At 44.8% G+C, this 17,461-nt stretch overlaps 1 protein-coding gene across 8 annotated transcripts in view; it reads right to left on the bottom strand.

The window, feature by feature from the left end:
- The window catches only part of SAMD12 (sterile alpha motif domain containing 12), a 170,806-nt gene extending 154,496 nt beyond the window's left edge, over nt 1–16,310 (bottom strand). For 2 of the 8 annotated variants that reach the window (XR_002434880.1, XR_002434881.1), the window contains exons 1-4: nt 16,157–16,308; nt 15,481–15,544; nt 1,200–1,378; nt 92–172 (exon numbers count right to left, since the gene is read on the bottom strand). Coding sequence is in view for 4 of the 8 variants with exons in the window: in XM_021385786.1 (XP_021241461.1) it covers nt 92–172; nt 1,200–1,378; nt 15,481–15,544; nt 16,157–16,252 (420 nt within the window). In the remaining 4 variants the exon portion in view is untranslated. Of the gene's footprint in view, nt 1–91; nt 173–1,199; nt 1,379–15,480; nt 15,545–16,156 lie in introns of all 8 variants that reach the window. The other 6 variants (XR_002434882.1, XR_002434883.1, XM_021385786.1 and 3 more) reach the window with 5 other exon arrangements.

Consider the following 17,461-nt stretch of genomic DNA (forward strand, 5'->3'; position numbering starts at 1 on the left):
AGCAACAAGCCTGTTCTCAACTGGAAGCCCCACTGCACCATTAAGCCTGCTCACATTCAAACTTTTAAGATCTCCTCCAAGTTCAACATACCTGAGTCTTCAATACAGGGTAGATTGGCATCTGGTGAGGTTGAAACAGGGCAGACTCAAGCTTGCCTTTATCTGCAAAAGGCTAGGTAAACGCATTTTAGCTGAGCTTTGTCTCAAAGGACATACAAAATGTGATGGTCTTTACACCATATGAACTATTTGAATCAACTTAGCACAAACACATTTGCCTAGGGCTCAAGAGAGATCAGCAGCACGCTTGATAACTGGCCACAAAACAGACTACAAAAAGCAGTGATTTTCATTGAAAGTTGAATAACCTGAGTTGGGAAGGACTCACAAGGATTGAGTCCAATGGGAGATTTTGTTCTCTTCTACCTCAAACTGGATCTAGTTCAATGACAAAGACAGAATTAAATGAGTCTAAGCTGTACTCATTTATAACTAGACATTTTAGATAAATATCATAGTGTAGAATTCATATCAAGCCTTTATTGTTAAGGGTAATGTTCAAAACATTCAGTGTTGTTTTATTCTAAAAAGTAAATACATCACAATTGTATACATATTTGTAAGACTTGCTGTACTGATGATAGTAGGGAATACTCTTATTTTTTTTGTTCAGTCACTGGATTAATTGTTACTGTACCTGACCTTAAAAAAGCCTTAAAAAAATAAAGAGAGAAATACATGAATATTTTATTTGCTCTACTAACTTCTAAAGTGTCAGATGCAGTAAAATAAAAAAAAAAAAGAGATTTTCCATTCTGCAGAAATCCTCCTCTCTCCCCCTCACAAGACCTGGTTTTAGACCTTGCAAGGTCAAAGAAAACAATAAGGCTTTTAAAGGATCTCTCCCCATTTTTTTTTCAAATACTCTTTTATATATTTTAAACTAATACAATGTATCTAATGTGACAAATGATTTTCCTATACCTGATGTGCCCAGAATGCTCACATTCACCTGCACTTCAAACAAGAAACAGCAGAATTGGAATACCTCCTTTTTGTAGCACATACTTCCTTATACTTATTTTCGTACCTTTGTATGTCTTCAATAGGATGATAAATGTTTTTTAAGCAGTTAGGACTTCAAAATGCATGGATTATTAAAGACTAATTAAAATATTTAAGGATCCAGTCCTACCTACCTTAGATATTTCTGGCTCGACTTGTTGCCTCTTGGGCGTCTCTTTTGATTCAGGTCCTCTTGGAGCACTGCTGTTCTTGGCAGAGGGGGATTCAGCTCCCTCACCTTCAAGTTGCAGATTAATACCTTCTGTGGGTACAGGGTGATCAATACCGTTTGGATTCAGATTGCAATGGATAGCTGGGAAAAATATGACAGAGAAAACATTGCTTAGGAAAGAAGAATCCAAATGTTGCGAACAGTTATCACAAAGTACTAGGAAATGCCATATGGGAACAGAGTTATGTCAAACAACAGCAAAAGAACTGTCTGTAGCTTGACATGGATCCAGGGTGAGATACTTGAGAAAGAAAATGAGAGGGAATGTAGCATCGTATAAGTCCATTTTATGTAGGCCTCTGTGTCACACTGCACCGTACTGGCACTGCTACAGGGTCCAAGACTCTCAACTTACAGCTTTTACTAGTGTAGGACAATATATAGCCTGTATTTATCTTTCAGCTGTACCTTTTTTTCTTTTCTTGGCAAGTAAGTTAAAGTTTTTCTATTACATTTTCTATTAACTACAACGCTCACGGTTCCAAACAATGTGGGTCAAGTAAGCTGCGCACAGCAAGTCAGAAAGTCATCTCTGCATAGAGTAATGACTTACCCAGCTGATTATCTCCCCTTCAGCGCTTTGCACTGCTGCAAATCACCACCTACACCATCCTAACAAGCACAAGGGATGCACTTTCTAGGAGCATATAATGAGGTGCGGACTAACGACATCAGGATAAGGAAAGCAGCCAGAGGAAATGAAGAAAAAAGAAAGCAAACGAGTACAAACCGTACCATAGAAATGCACTTTTAGAACTACGGTGGTAGCTTAATTGTTTTCTGCCTGAAATTTCACAGTTCCAGCACTCACATAGAGAGAAGCCTTAACAACTTCCTTGGCACACGCAGAGATTTTAAGATGTAAAGATCCTAAGGCAACTTCCCCTTCATGCAAGCAGCAGATTGCTGGATTTCTGTTCCTGCGCTACTCCTAGCGCAGCTGGTAATTAATAGCCCAAACTTCCCCTAGACACAGAAGAGCTTTGCTCACATACTGTTGTGCAATCTTCGATAGACCAAATAGAAACCCCAAAAAACAATGTAAAGCCAAAATAAAGGCTGCCCTTTCACTCTTGCTTGGCTTAGGTGCAAAGGGTGGAGAGCAGGGGAAGGAGCTTTGGCAGCTACGTGATCAGCCCCAAAAGCCTCTCATAGAAAACAGGCTCCAGCAGCCTCAGAACAGGTAAAGGGCCCTTCAACTACAGCACCCTTTGAATATCCATTACTCAAATTCCAAAGTCTTATAGGACAATACTAATTAATAGGAATTCTTTGGTGCAGAATTAAAGGAAACCCAAAGGGACAAAAATTTGCCTTTTCTCTTTCAGCTTTTCAAAGCAGCCACATATCTGTAAACAGTGAAAGATTTGTACAAGGACCACAACAAATACATCCCTAAGTTAAGGATCAAAATATCTCCTACCTCCAAGTCAAGGAAACATTATAAAGGGTAATTCATTAACAACAGTGAGTGATAGAAAGTGATGTTTTATTACAGATTGCAGCCATTATTTCTAAGAGAGAGAAAAAAATCTGTCACTGGTGAAGAGAAAACCAGTAAATTGCAACAAAAAACAGAAGAGAACTAAATTCCACTCTTACTGTGAGTGACTGTAAAGGAACCTAAAAGCATGGAAAGGAAGAGGGATATGCAGCAGCCTGCACATTTGTTCATACCTGCCATCTTTCCCTCTTATTCCAGCAGGCCAGGCATTTGCAGTTTCTTCACAGAGAGCTGTTACAGAGCCCAGTTTCCCAAGCCAACTCCAAAGTAGTCTTCCCTAACTGGAGGAGCTGGACCTCTTTCACTTGAAAGTCTTTTCTCCCTCATTCAATCCAATGCTGAAGGCAGAAGGCAAAGCCAAAGCAGGTCTCCTCATTCTGACCTTGCCTGTCATCGGTGAGGAGAGAGAACAGATGACTGTCCTCAAGTCACTCCTTCCTTCCTACGGCTTTTCCCCAGCCACACCACTGAGTCATACCAAAATATCAACACTCAGAACTCAACAACCTTAGTAGAGGCATCTCCTAACTTTGAGTCTTGTATTTCTAGATACGTGCCATACTCACCCCTTCCCAGATTTTGCTTTTGTCATGACTACAAGACTGCAGTGGAGCTGAACTTGAAGACAGCTGCTTGGTTTTTCCCTTGCAGAACCTCTTTCTGCATCAGAAAAATAATGCAAAATTCCCTTTATATTCTGCAGTGAGGCTAATGGGCTTCACTTGTTCTGGCCACACAGCCCTTATGGGGTGGTATCATGAACCTGCCCAGCCATTCTGATGAAGTCTTCAGCAATTTTAAGTTCCCAAGAGAGTTTTCAAGATTTCTTTGTGGTTTATAGTTACATTACTGTGTGTCTACAGATACCAATAAATTCCCTCTCTCCTAGACCACACTCACTTGTTATTTTCTTCTAGATATTTGCCTACCTGAAAGAAAAAAAGTAATTACAGTTCAGATCACAGAAAAGATGGACATGATCCACTAAGACAGGTTTTTCCACTGCCCAGCGTACATGGAAGCTGTTCTGTTAGCTGTTAGATTTCAGACCACATTTCTACAAAACTGAGAGGTATCCTAACCACCCTGTAGAAGTGCTCCCTTCTGATCAAGCCTGCTCACACAGAGGCTAGAAGCCAGAGGTGGAAGACACTTGGTGAGGAATTGCATCCATAAAATAACCAAACTGTCTTCTGCAAGGACCCTGCCTAGCTGAATAGGAGGACTCTCTCACACATCTTCGGAATGCTAACACACCTCTGCAGCACCCAGAAACACACAGTGTCCAGCTGCCAGCCCCCTGTCAGTGCTCACCATCGAGAAATCACAAAGCACAGTGAGCATTCACGCCAGCTGGAAGAACACTCCAGCAGCAAGCTTCCCATGAACTGCAACTCCCTTCCCAATGGGCCCTGAACAATACATATTGAGGAGGAAGGCGGGATGAACAAGGAAAGCCTTCTAGGCTACAGCACCAATTCACTGTACGTTACAGGGAACAAATGATCCAGATTGATGATAACATGGTATCATCACCTGGATGGTTTAAGAAATAAATGAATCAGGTGGCAAGATGCTGTTTGACTTTTAGCTTATCATTCCTTCAAGAGTAACAAATGTTAGTGCTGTTACAGCAATGCTTTATATTGTGCTCCTTCAGGATACAGGAGGAAAAAAAATTGGAAAGGCTGCTGGCAAATACGTACACCCCCATTACCTTTTTATTGAAAAGAGTTGATTGTTTAAAAGAAACATGGGCTGCCTCAGAAAATATTTTTTCCTAGTTACTGATATTAGGTTGGAAGAAAAGGACAACTTTATTTTATTTATTTATTTTCCAGAGGGAGAAGGAAAGAGCTTCCCTCTTTCTTTCTTTACTCTCATTGCAGCCTTGGCTGGCTGCGTCCCTTCAGGAAGGCACACTTGTTAAAAGCAGGGAAAGAGGTCAAGGCTTGGTCAGTAAAAACATGCCCTCCACTTAAACTAGCACCTGATATAATTTCACCCAGAGAAGACCAGCTCTAAATTTCACTACTGGCTATACAAATGTACAGGGGAGCTGACAGCTATGGGGCTTTAAGTTCTGTAAAGGGCTGATCTGAGGAGCTCTTACAGAAATCTCAATTCACCAACTTTATCACAACTGAATTTCTCCCATGTCTTAATTGTAAAGCTCATCTCTTCTGGGAATTAACAGCGTTCATCTGAAAAAAAGATTCTCTTTAACTACAGCCAAAGGAGTTTCTTGCTAAAATACTTTTCCAGACTCTTACTTCTTTTTCTCCTGGCCTTGGTTAATGCTAGGTCATCCCACCCACTGCATTCAGGTCACTTCCCCATACCACTGCCTTGACAATATCCTTACAGTCTCAGCACTTCTCTCCCACAGATCGAACCCACTACAGCACTCCCAGATAATAGAAGTCCACAGACACACCTACTTCCATATCATTATGAGCCTAATGCTATAAGTATCAGTAGTATCACCACACTTTGAAGCAGAACTTCTTCCAGTATTCTTCCACACATTATCTATATGCTTCAGAAATACAATTCATCATCCACTTTGGAATCCCTGAAGCCCTCCTTTCCCCTTATGCCTACCAGCTAGTCGTATGCTGAAAACCCCACCTAACAACTGATCGTAGTTGAGCCTGTCTTCAGGTTTCCCAACAATTGTTACTTCACATGGATTGAAAGCTTTCTGTGGTGGGAACTTATTACTGCTGAGGAGGGAGGCTGGGTGTTCTGCTCAGCACAGCAACAAGCACATGATGAATGGTGTTGGCATACAATGACATAGATCTAGAGATTACATTTAGAAAACCAGCCATTATTTAAAACAAAGGTACTTAAGTGCTCTTGTACGCCTAGCTCAATGGTAGAGCTGAATCTACAGGAAAATAGCCACTTTTCCAGAACTTTGAAGAAAAGACTGAAGGTCTAACTCTGCCAAGTTATCAGAGGCAGAAACTGTGAGATAACAGTAGTCTGGGCACCCAAAAATTGGAAAATGACCACATCTGCCAAAAAAAAAAAAAAACTGTGAAAGGAAAAGAATTAATCCAACACAGTGTATTTTCTCACATGCTAGAATGCAAAGCCAAGTCCTTTCTGTGCAGACAGAGCAGGAAAATTCATTGCCCTAAAGAAGCTGCTACATGAGCAGAGCTCTGCACCCACGCAGATCCCTTAGGGCATGCGTATGTAGCTCTAAGAAAGAGCTTGCAGGGCATGCGAATGCTCTGCCTCCCTAGCTGCCTTCCTCCCATACACGTCTGCCTCACAGATGGCAAGCAGCCAAGAAACAGCTTGTCTGAGCACGCCTGATGGTACACAAAAGTCACCAAGAGCCACAGCAAGCTATTGGCATCTGGGGGAAGGCCCTCACATTTACTAGAGGATACTCTGTAAACCTTGTCTTGAGGAAAGCCTGAAGGCTCTCTTCAAAGGACTGCCTTGATACACCCAACGTTCTGCAGGGCCAGATGGGAAGTCTCAGTCTCTCCCCATCTGTGGGCTTGAGGCTCATATGATCAAATCTACCATCAGCCACTACCTCTGCGTGCTCCACTGCCTCCTGTATCAAACGTGTCTGAACTACTTGTTTCAGTGGGAATACTGCTGGCTGCTTAAAATTTTAAGCAGATCAATTAAGACTACATTAAAGCAAATTTGGCAAGTGCTCGAGTTACACGCAATAACAATTGCTCTATACTGAAAAGTGATTGAGTAAAAATAGCATCTTCTTACTCATCTGCTGTGTTCTGTGTGCATCACAGTCATGTGCTAGCTTTTTCTCTTTGGAGACAAAAAGCAGGCACAGGAGACACATATCCAACCTCTACATCCTTACAAAATTTTCAAATGTCAAATACTTGCAAACATGCAAGCTCTCTTTTATGTATTCATGCCACAGGCTTGGCTGCACAATGGTAGGAGGTAAGTCCATACAAACCACCCACTACTCCCATCATAAAATGCCACTTCCCTAGGAAAGGACAGAAGTTAGTCCGTACAGACGGAACATGAACTCAGGTCAGACACAGCAAAGACCCTTTATAAAGGATCCAAATATCAAGAGTCACAAAGATTGAACAGGTCTTTCCAGAAGATAGCATTCAGTAAGACCTCTAGACAGCAGCTCTCACCTTTCCATTTTTGCTTGGGTCCTCATCAAGAGCAAAATCTCCAACCATGCAATGTTCTGCAGTCAGCTCTTTCATTTAGGCTGCTATATGCTTCCAGGTGCTGCACGTCAGTGCTGACTGGACAAACAGCATCCCTAGGGTTTTTCCTTGATATCAATCACAAACCACTATAACTGGGTTGGGTCAGATGCAGAGAGACATTCACATAGAGAACAGATTTTCAGACAGAGACTGATGCTCACATTGACCAAATAAGCCAGAAGGATGTGAGTGTCTTCCCAAATTTCTAGAAGCTAGGTCCATCTGCCTCACCAATCAGCTTCTAGTTTTGAGAAACTGTCTGACTTTTACCTATAGGAATTACCTCTCCATACAGCCAGCTGATGTAAACCAGCACAGTTCCACCAACCTATTACTTTGGACCAGATGAAGCTGTAGTCAAAGTCTCATACTAATCCAGCCCGTTGCTTATGTTGCCATCTAGAAAATACCATAGGCAGCCCACTGACAAACTGCCTTCAAGATCTTGTCTACTGTTGCTCCGATCCTCCTATCCAGTAGCCAGCACATGAGAAGTATCCACACAGAACCAAGAAGCCCAAGTCATTCAGGATCTTTTTTCTACTTCAGTACAGGTAATGTGAGTTTACCAGAAATTGAAAGCAGAAGTCCCAAAGGACTTTGTTAAAGTAACACAGGTGCATAGCTATCTGCTTCTGTTGGTCAGCAGCAAAAAATCAGCATTAAGCAACTACAAATAGGCTGTGCCAAAAACCAGAGCTGAGTTGTGGGGAGTTCTGCAAAGTGCTGTTACTGAGGAGCTGCACCAGGAGGTTTGGGTTCAAAGCTCAGACATGGACAGCCAGACAAAGTGTAAAGCAACTGCAACTGTGGAATTACCCCATGGTACCAAGCCAAGCACCACTACACACCATTCTTTCTCAAACTACGCTCCACACCTTCCTGCATTTTTGACAATTTTCGTACTGGAAACTACCTGTTCTCCTTATATACGGCAATATCCACTTTCAATTTCTTATTCCATTGGTTTTAGCAATGCTGCTAAACAAAGAGGTTTCTGTTCCACCTGCTCTTCGGGAGACAGCCTGCATACTGTCACTACGCTAGACAGGCCTTGAAGCCTCAGCGATGCAAGCTCTGCCTTTTGTAACAGCAACAGGATTGCGTGATGAAAAGCAGAGACAATGACTGGGCAGCCAAATTATTTCTGAAGCGTTTTCTCATTCTATTTTAATAAATGTACAATTGGTACAAGCAGCTCTTGAATTCACACTAGCAGCAGAGACTCATTGAAAAACGGACCAGTTCAGTGAATAAGACAGGTCTAGCCCAAATCCAGCACGGGTGTAAAGAGGAGAACATTGGTAAAGAAGGGGACTGGTGAGAATGAATTAGCTCAGAGCAAAATGGATCTTAGTGTAAAAAGTAAAAAAGAATGCAAGTAACACAGACTGCATGTTTACAAAAATGTATTTTGAACAATTGATTGCAAAACAAATTAACAACCAGTTTCATTCCTTGTTAATAAGAAAACTTGTGCCTTCTAAATATTTCTCCTTCAGAGATCAGCTAGTCACAGTCCACCACAAACTGAGCCTATGCAGCCTACCAAGCCCAGCTCAGATGCATATAAGTCAGTACTGCTGCAGAGGTGCACTGTTCCAGACACACATCTCTGCCTTTGCCCTGCCACACCTAATGAAAGTCGGTGCCTGCTGAACACATGGAACTTCAATGGTTGCTCTCAACCGCCTCTATGCTCCCCGAGGTTACCCCATCTTTCACTTAGTGAAAGAGCCTAGAAATGTCTTCTTTCCTTCCCCCAGTGAAATTCTTCACCTCCTACTGCTTACTGTACCACTGTATCCTACTCCTTCCAGTACCACAGCTGGTCCACGTAGCAACAAACCATTAGATGAAAGCAGGAAATTATTTTGCCAGAGGGAGATCCAGGAGAAAGCTTCTATTTACACACATTAAAATTCGTCTTTCTTTTCATTTCTGAAACAGCATTATGAAAAGTCTGTTTCTTCCTTTCACTACATTATTTGCAGAGAAACAAATCAATCCAACCAAAACCCCCTCCACCAAAAAGAAAAACACAACAACAAACCCATAGAAAAAGGGCAGAGGAAAGCAAATGCACAGGGGAATAGAGAGAAGTAGCGATATTAGTGTTTGACTGAAAAGTATTAAGCTAGCAAGGTTCCATGTTAGATAGAAATGGACAGGATGCCATTTCTACAGCTGCAGCTTAAAGCTAGGCCCCACTTCTATTTGCACCCCAGTCCCATTGGCCTGATGTAGCAGACAGTTCCTGTTATGGAGCAGTAACAGTTTTTATGTAGCTCCCGTTTCCCAATATACATCTTACACACTGCCATCTGTTCAGATTCTTACAGCTCAGTGTCCAGCTCCCCACCTCCTCCCTGTCCTTCTGGGCTGCCCTGAACCAATCCTCCTCTTGGTTACTCACCGCTCCTGAAGTGAGTTATTCTGAACGCACACAAGATGAGCTAGACTTTCTCACAGAAGTGTTCAGGATGGATCAGACAAAGTCTAGCTCTGTATGCTTAAGGGAATGCTGCAAGAGCAGTGTGTATGACTTAATTTTTCCTTGGCAGGTTAAGAATGGCCCAAGGTTGAAGGCTGCACCCAAGGCACTGTGTGTTAGACAGAAAAGTATTTTTTTTTTTAATTACTTCTTAAGAATAAAATCCAGCGCCTTCATTGTTCTGCCTTGTGAATTAGCTCCTTCTTCACCTTCTCCAAACTATTCATCAATGTCATGATCATCTCATTTTCAGGCTAAAGAATCAGACTTTTCCCTCAAAGAACATACCAGATCTCTAACCAGTTGAATGCCCTTTTCTGTACTATTTCCAGTATTTTTGGGGGTGTGGCAAGTGAAACTGCACAGAGCATTCAAAAAAGAAAAGCAATATGCAATGATTTTTTTAAAAAGAACGACAACAAAAAAAAAAAAAAAACATGCTTCTTGCTCTGTTTGGAGCTCTTTCTCATGTTTCTATTTGCTATTTTGATGAACAACAACCAGATGGCTACAGAAGACTTCAAGATTACTCAATTTTCTGGCCTTCTCTCCATCTTTGCCTTTGGCACCTTGCAGAATGACATTCTCTGCGTGCTTTGAGCAAATAATTGAACGATGAGTTGTTCAGCTGTTTATCTTCAAGACTAAGTACCTGTATCCAGTCAAAGGCAACAGCTTTCATGAAAAATAACTCATAACAGGATTGCTCAGACTAACCTCTGAGGATCTCTTTTTCACAGAAAGGGGAGTCCTTGCCTCAAAGACCATATCCTTTGAGCAAAAAGAGAGAACAGAAAGGTGGGACAAGGCGGCATCCCTAACCTAGAAACTCAATATGCAGTGTACTGAGCAGCAGCCCTCCAACACCTCTGCAAGCTAGCTTTATCACTTCAGAAGTCCAACTGACAAAACAGGAACTCAAAGCAATCTCCAGACAGTTACACCTGCACTCACTGGTAAGCCTTGGAAGATGTTTTGGACATAATCCTCTCTGGTGCTGTCAGCTGAAAAACCTGTACCAGTCTGCAATTCTGACACCACCCAGCTACAGTGCTCCTCACTGGTGCCCTCCTTCTATAACCCTTGTGACAAAGCAGTCTTGCAACATCCAAGAGAGGCTCTATACAGCTTGCCCTGGCCTCATACACTGAGGTAAGGGAGGAACAACATGATACAACCTCCTTTATTTACCTACCTTATTTGGCATCTCAGGGGAAAAAAACTCTCAAGAAAAATTCCATTTGATAAGTTCCATTTAAGCAATAAACATGGGATATTACAGTGCAGGCTTTGTCAGCGCTTTTCAATAACGTGCATCCATCTTCTGTCACTAGCCCTCCTGCTTTCTGTTCTAGAGAAAGTGAACTTTCAAAGCACCTTTCTTTCCCTTCACTCATCATCATCACTACCACCAAACAAGTTTTATCCTTGTGTTGGGATTCCACTGCATTGAAACAGCCATTCTATATCAGTGAACATTCTCCTGAAGCTACGGAGTCTTCAAGACATTTTAAAGGCTAAGAACAAATACTCATGGAATTGTATCTACATTAGTTTACCTGAAAGCACTTCTGAGTTTTCAGGTACACTCTTACACTACAATCAAATCCCATTCAAAGAAAATGCAGCCATGCACCAAGGTTAAACTATCTTGATTCCTGCCTAATATGGGTTCATTTCTGACAGCAGGAAGAGGAGACTACATAACCTGCAACCATATCCACTTACCACCCAGTCTAAATACATCCAAAGAGACCTCAGCATAATGCCATTTTCTGTTGCCACGGCTTAATATTAGGGTTTCTGATTGGCGCAATGGAATGCACCTCCTGAACTTCAGCTTGCAGTCTCTCCCTGTATGATGCCCAAGTAGAGTACATGCTCAAAATGAGAACTTGCAGTCCAAAATAGACTTCTGGCTTCAGAATGCTACAGTATTCCACTGGAAAAGGATTGTTAACTGTCTGTCTTTTTAAAGACAGATGCAATGAACTGTGGTGGAGTTGACTTTTCAAAGGTAGCAACTCAGACAAGAAAGATCTAAGCAACAGTTCAGTGCAGGGGAGCACTTTGCCACCAAGCTGTATCCATACTGGGGTGAGGGCATGAAGGGAATCTTCTGAAGTTGTTCTGATGCTGAGCTAGAAAGAAGGGTGTGGGTGTTACAGACCAAAAGGAGGGCTGCCAGGTGAAAGGGGGTGAGACAACTGCTACGTTCCAGTCTAGAATCTCATAATTGCTGATGCACTGTTACAATTAATGGTCAGTAAGTTACATAGAGAAACAGCACCAAGAGGAAAGGCTGCAGTTCAGGCGTCCAGCCTGTTCCTTGTATCCTGGCCCTACTAATCTCCGCTGCTACACCTCTGGTTCTATTGATCTCCTCTGCTGCAATCTGCAATCCAACTGGAGAGGTAGAGACACATATCAGCTCTGTCTCCAACTGCCAGCTCTTTACAAGCTACATTTGAGTCCCTCAAGCTAAGGAGTGGTTAGAAACTATTACAGAAAACAAGAGCATTGATGGAAGCAAACTATTTTTGAATGACAGGGTCTGTGATTTCTTTGCTCGGCAGGCTATTAAGTGTGCTGAAAACCCATCTCTTAGATCAGATTCCATGGAAACTTAGGTGTACACACATCTAATCTGAGCCTAGACTGGGTCTAGGAATAAGACAATGTTGAATAACTGCATACTTGTTGAGACTGCTGTACTTTGGAACACGCCCTAGAACAGCACCATAGGTTGCTACATTAAAACTTGCTTCAAAGCTGTCTTTCTGATTGTCCTTAACTTGCTTTAACATTTTCAGCAGAGTTGGCATTGCAAGTTATGAGCTCACCATATCTCTAGTCTATGAGGAAGCACACAGCAGCACTCATTATCTGTTGGAGCTGACTAAGTCCCAAAGGCTTTCCACCCAGGCATATCAAACTGCTAAAATTCAGGACTGCTTGGACAGAAGTTGGTTACAGGCTGCAGGTAACTTCAGTCCTGCAGCAGTTAACCTTGGCTCCACATCCCAGAACTCTCCCACCTCCTGTGAGTCTCCAGTCTCCTTCAGGATCACCAGGGGCAAGGCCAGAGTCTCTGTCATTTTACACCAGCAAGTCACCACTTCTTAGTGAAAAATGTTCTTTGGTAGGCAGATCCAGAGCCTCAACAGCATGTGAACAGCCATAGCACAGTAGAGAACTTTCAGGAGGAGACTAGCAGTGAACAAACATGTACTTTCCAAAGCCTATGCACTGAAGAAAAGGCATTAGACCAAACTTCACTAAACATTCACTAGGAAACAATTCTTTAATATAATTCGCACTTTTTTTTTTTCTTTTTTGCACTCAGGAACCTCAAAGATACCGCAGGTCAGAGCTGCAGGAGATGGGAAAGAACTCTGTGGGATTACCTACAGGCATACATTATCGGGTGGGTGCTGTCAGCCTCTTGCTTTCCTGTGCAATAAGCATTGTGGGGGGAAAATCACCATGTCTTTCTTCCCCTCTACCTCTGCTGCGCAAGAGCAAAAAAATAATATTTCTGAGAACACTGTCGCAGGGATCAAAAGCCTTTTTCTACTGGCTCTGACCTAGTTCTTTCACTCTTACTAGAGGGAAGAAAACACTTAAAGGAACATTGTCAAAACTGTTAGGTTTAAAAATAGGCTTACCTTGGCAGTGCTCCCATCTAGATGGGCTCATACTAAGGAGCACAGACTCCTTCCCCATGCAGACACTGATACATTCATCCACCCAAAACACAGGTGCACTGCAGCCCAAAGGACCACCCAGCCCACACACTCTCTTCTGGGACAAATGCAGCAACCCACATTCAAACTCCATTTTGGCTGAGTCCCCCTCAACCCCTGCTCAGGTATGTATTGTGTAACTGCCAAAGAACTCTAGAATCCTCCACACTCCTGTTTCATATTTGCAAATCTATCTCTGTCAACTAACCGGGTAAAAAAATTGGGGATGTTTTCTTCAAGTAAACTGCTGGACATTTGTTGCCAGAACCAAACTCCAGCAGTTCATTCTAAGACAGCACTGAAAACAGTCAAATTTGAGGAAGACTTGAACAGGTTGTTAACACAAAATCAGACTCTTTCAAAGATTCTTCAGAAGCTAGACACGATGAAGTGTTTTCATTTCAGCCACATAGCACATTTCTGAAAAGAAAGGGGAAAAACTGTCCCTGGGTTCGTGGCCACAGCTGAGGAATGGGCGTTTTCCCCAGAACAATAGCAGGGGCAGAGCCGGCCAGGCAGCGGATGCTGGCTCCAGCAGGAACTGCCATGCTCCAGGACCTGCGGTTCTCTTGTGCCCCAGGGACCTAACCCTCTCTGCCAGTTGTGTGCCAGTGTCAGATACGAGTCCATGCAAGAAGTGGGTTGGCCCAGCAGTGCAGAAGCCTTGTGGCTTGAAACGTCAGAAGATCCAGGAAGCCCAACCAGGAAGGCTATACAACCTTACTTAAGCCAGGTTTTCAGGGTTTTCCTTATTCCCAAGCTTCTAGAGCTGATGCACAGAAGGTTATGCCCTCAAGTTCCCAAGCAGCAAAGCAGGAAAACATCTTTCCCCCCAACAAAAATAAACAAATCAACTGGAAAAGGAAACAAAACAGTTTGTGTTTCCTGACTCTAATTTTGAGTTCAGTAAATTGGCATTTTTCTACAAAACTCTTTAAGTTTAAAGAATTCTACAGCAGCTTTACTTTTGATAGAGTATGATCCACACGCTGCAGTGACAGGAGCCATTAGAAACAAGTAACCTCAGCTTCCCTAAGTTCCACGTGTTACCTGCCAAGAGGCATGGTTCATGGAAAGAGCACAGCCCACACCCAAGAGCTCAACTATAGAGCATGCATTAAGATAAAAGCATGCTTTTATGCACCTTCAACAAAGAAGCATGGTGCCAAAAGAAACCTATGGATAAGAAAAGAACTTAGATTCACATGAACTACATTCACAGACAGCAGTTACAGCCACACGGCTACTTGTGCTGAAGAAGTAAGCAGTCATCTTGCTGTACTAGTGCGAGGGGGACAGAGTTGTACAGCAGACCAAAGGCAAAATAATTGAGGGACGAAAATCAAAATGAGGGAAAAGCAGCATGTACAGACAAGAAGGTGCATTCTGAGAGCCCACAGCAGGGATGCATCTTGGAGAGAGGAAATGAAAAGAAGGGGTTAAAGAAGAAACAAATCCCAAATCATGTCAAGATGAAGGAGAGCTCTGCTTCCCAAAGGTTTAGCAGAGCTTTTCTTCATTAATATTTACAAAGCTTTTAGAGCCTGAGATGGAAGGCACTGCAGATACAACAGGAATTATTTCAGACCTGAAAAAATCTAGCAAACAGACTGAGAAAGACTTCAAGTGAATAAAGGAGAGTGACATCAGAGAACACAGCAAAATAGGGGTTGCTACTGGCATGTGAACCATCTGGTGCATGGCGGTCCATTTCACTTACTTACCCTCTATCGGGCACGCATGCTCAGTTCACATAGTTAAGTTTTTGCCACAGAAAGAGAAGCACTTCTATTCCAGATCATTGCCTTCTCTCCATCATTATAGATCAATGTATCCAAAAGACGCTGTTCAGTAAAGCACGCTGAGCATAAAGAATCTGTATGTCTTAAAGAGAGGCTGAAAACTTAGGATGGACAACTTCAGATGTACACAGACATCTATTGAGATACAGTGGTTTTGTTCACCTTCACTGGAGCTTACTTAGCAACTTGATTTGCAAGGATGTTACTGCCTTCAGCAGGACCAAGTTTCAGCTTGACCCTCATTTCTGCTCTCACTTCAGTACTTAAAAGACAGCTTCAGCATCGCTGTCACAATGTGGTATGTGGCCTCAGATGGAATCACAGATCTCAGCCCCCCGGAGAAATGAGCTGAACGAAGGCTGCTTGAAATTCAGCGCACCCCCCCCCCCCAAAAGAATGACATACCCCACATTACACATAGGAGGAGCACAGGTGGCTGCTTTTCACACTCTGGACCTCTAGGACTGTCCTGTAGGCACGGAAGAAAGCAAGATGGGACCTGAAGCCAAGAATCCTCAATGCCTTGGGAAAACTGAAGGAAGTTCAGAAGCAGACAGCAGAAGGCGATTTGCCATTTCCCATCCGCATCCCTCCCTTAACATTCCAAAAGGAGCGGGACCATGCACGTAACACGGCGCAGAAGCCGGCACCCAGGGAGCGACCCCGGCGGGCAGCACCGCGGGGCTGGGCACCGCGCCAGGAGCCGGGCTCGGCCCTGGGCTTCGGCGGGGCCCGAGCGGGAGGGAAGCGGGGCACGCAGCCTCGGGGCTCCGGGCTCACGGCCTCAGGGCGCCGCGAGAGGCGGCGAGAGCCGGAGCTGCTGCGGTGAGAGGAGGCGGCGGAGCTCCGCCGGGAGCGGCGGGCCCGGAGGGGAAGTTGCCGGGCTGCAGGCGCCGGGCTGGGCCGGGCCGGGCCGGGCGGAGAGGCGAGGCGAGCGGCAGAGCGGGACCGGAGCCCCAGGGCCGCCCCTTCGCCCTGTACCCGGCCGGGCCGGGCCGGCCCCGCCGCAGGTGAGCGCCCGGGGGAGGAGACGGGGGAGGGACCCCGGGGGGACGGCGGGCGGGGGACGCGGAGCCCTTACCTTCCACCGCCATCCTCCCGGCCTCGCATAGTGCGCCGGCCGCCGACACGGCGCTGCCCCGGCCGCCCCCCCCGCCCGCGCGCGGGCTCGGCTCATCTGCAGCCGCCGCGATCAACCTGCGGCTCCCGCTGACAGCCGGGCGGGGCAGCTCCGCCCCGCGGCACGCCGGGAAATGTAGTCCCTGGCCTGTCCCCCCCACGGCACGGCACCCGTGCGGCCCAGGTATCTCTTCGGCCTCGGGCCTGTGAAGGAGCGCCGGGTACCTCCGTCCAGAGCCGGGGGGAGAGCGTGGGGCACGGCACCCAGGCCCGCGGTGCTGGTTTGGCCTGGCGGGCACCCAGCCTGAAGGTGTGAGTTGCTGCCCTGTGTCCCGCTGCTCATGCTAACACACCTTTATCTTGTCCCACTCCGGCAGGTTACACAAAATCTCAGAAGGTGAGGACGATTAGCAACACGGTAACTGAGCCTTGAACTGCTCACAGGTCTTGCTACCATCCTCGTGGTCTGCCCTGAGATGTTTGCTGTCTGAAAAACAGCACTGCATTTCTTCCCTGTTTTAGTTTTGTGATATCAAGAATGTTTTGAAGATATTTCTCTCTCAAAAGTACTTTTTTTTTTTTTGTATGAATGCATCAACAGGTGTTAATCTACGTGGAAAGACCCTGTGAGCTCATTCACACACAAAAGTCATTAATCATAGAATCATAGAATCATAGAATGGCCTGGGTTAAAAAGGACCTTAAAGATCACCGAGTCTCAACCCCCCTGCTAAGTGCAGGGTTGCCAACCACTAGACCAGGCTGCCCAGAGCCACGTCCAGTCTGGCCTTGAACGCCTCCAGGGACGGGGCGTCCACAACCTCCTTGGGCAACCTGTTCCAGTGCATCACCACCCTCTGTGTGAAAAAATTCCTTCTAATATCTAACCTAAATCTCCCCTGTCTCAGCTTAAAACCATTCCCCCTTGTCCTATCGCTATCTACCCTCACAAACAATCAATCCCCCTCCTGTTTATATGCTCCCTTCAAGTATTGGAAGGCCACAATGAGGTCTCCCCGGAGCCTTCTCTTCTCCAAACTAAACAAGCCCAGTTCCCTCAACCTTTCCTCATAGGAGAGGTGCTCCAGCCCTCTGATCATCTTGGTCGCCCTCCTCTAAACTCTTTCCAAGAGCTCCACGTCCTTCTTGTGCTGGGGGCCCCAGGCCTGGACGCAGTACTCCAGACGGGGCCTCACAAGAGCCGAGTAGAGGGGGACCACCACCTCCCTCTCCCTGCTGACCACTCCTCTTTTAATGCAGCCCAGAA

This window comes from Numida meleagris, chromosome 2 (assembly GCF_002078875.1).
Source record: "Numida meleagris isolate 19003 breed g44 Domestic line chromosome 2, NumMel1.0, whole genome shotgun sequence".
Lineage (NCBI taxonomy): Eukaryota > Metazoa > Chordata > Aves > Galliformes > Numididae > Numida > Numida meleagris.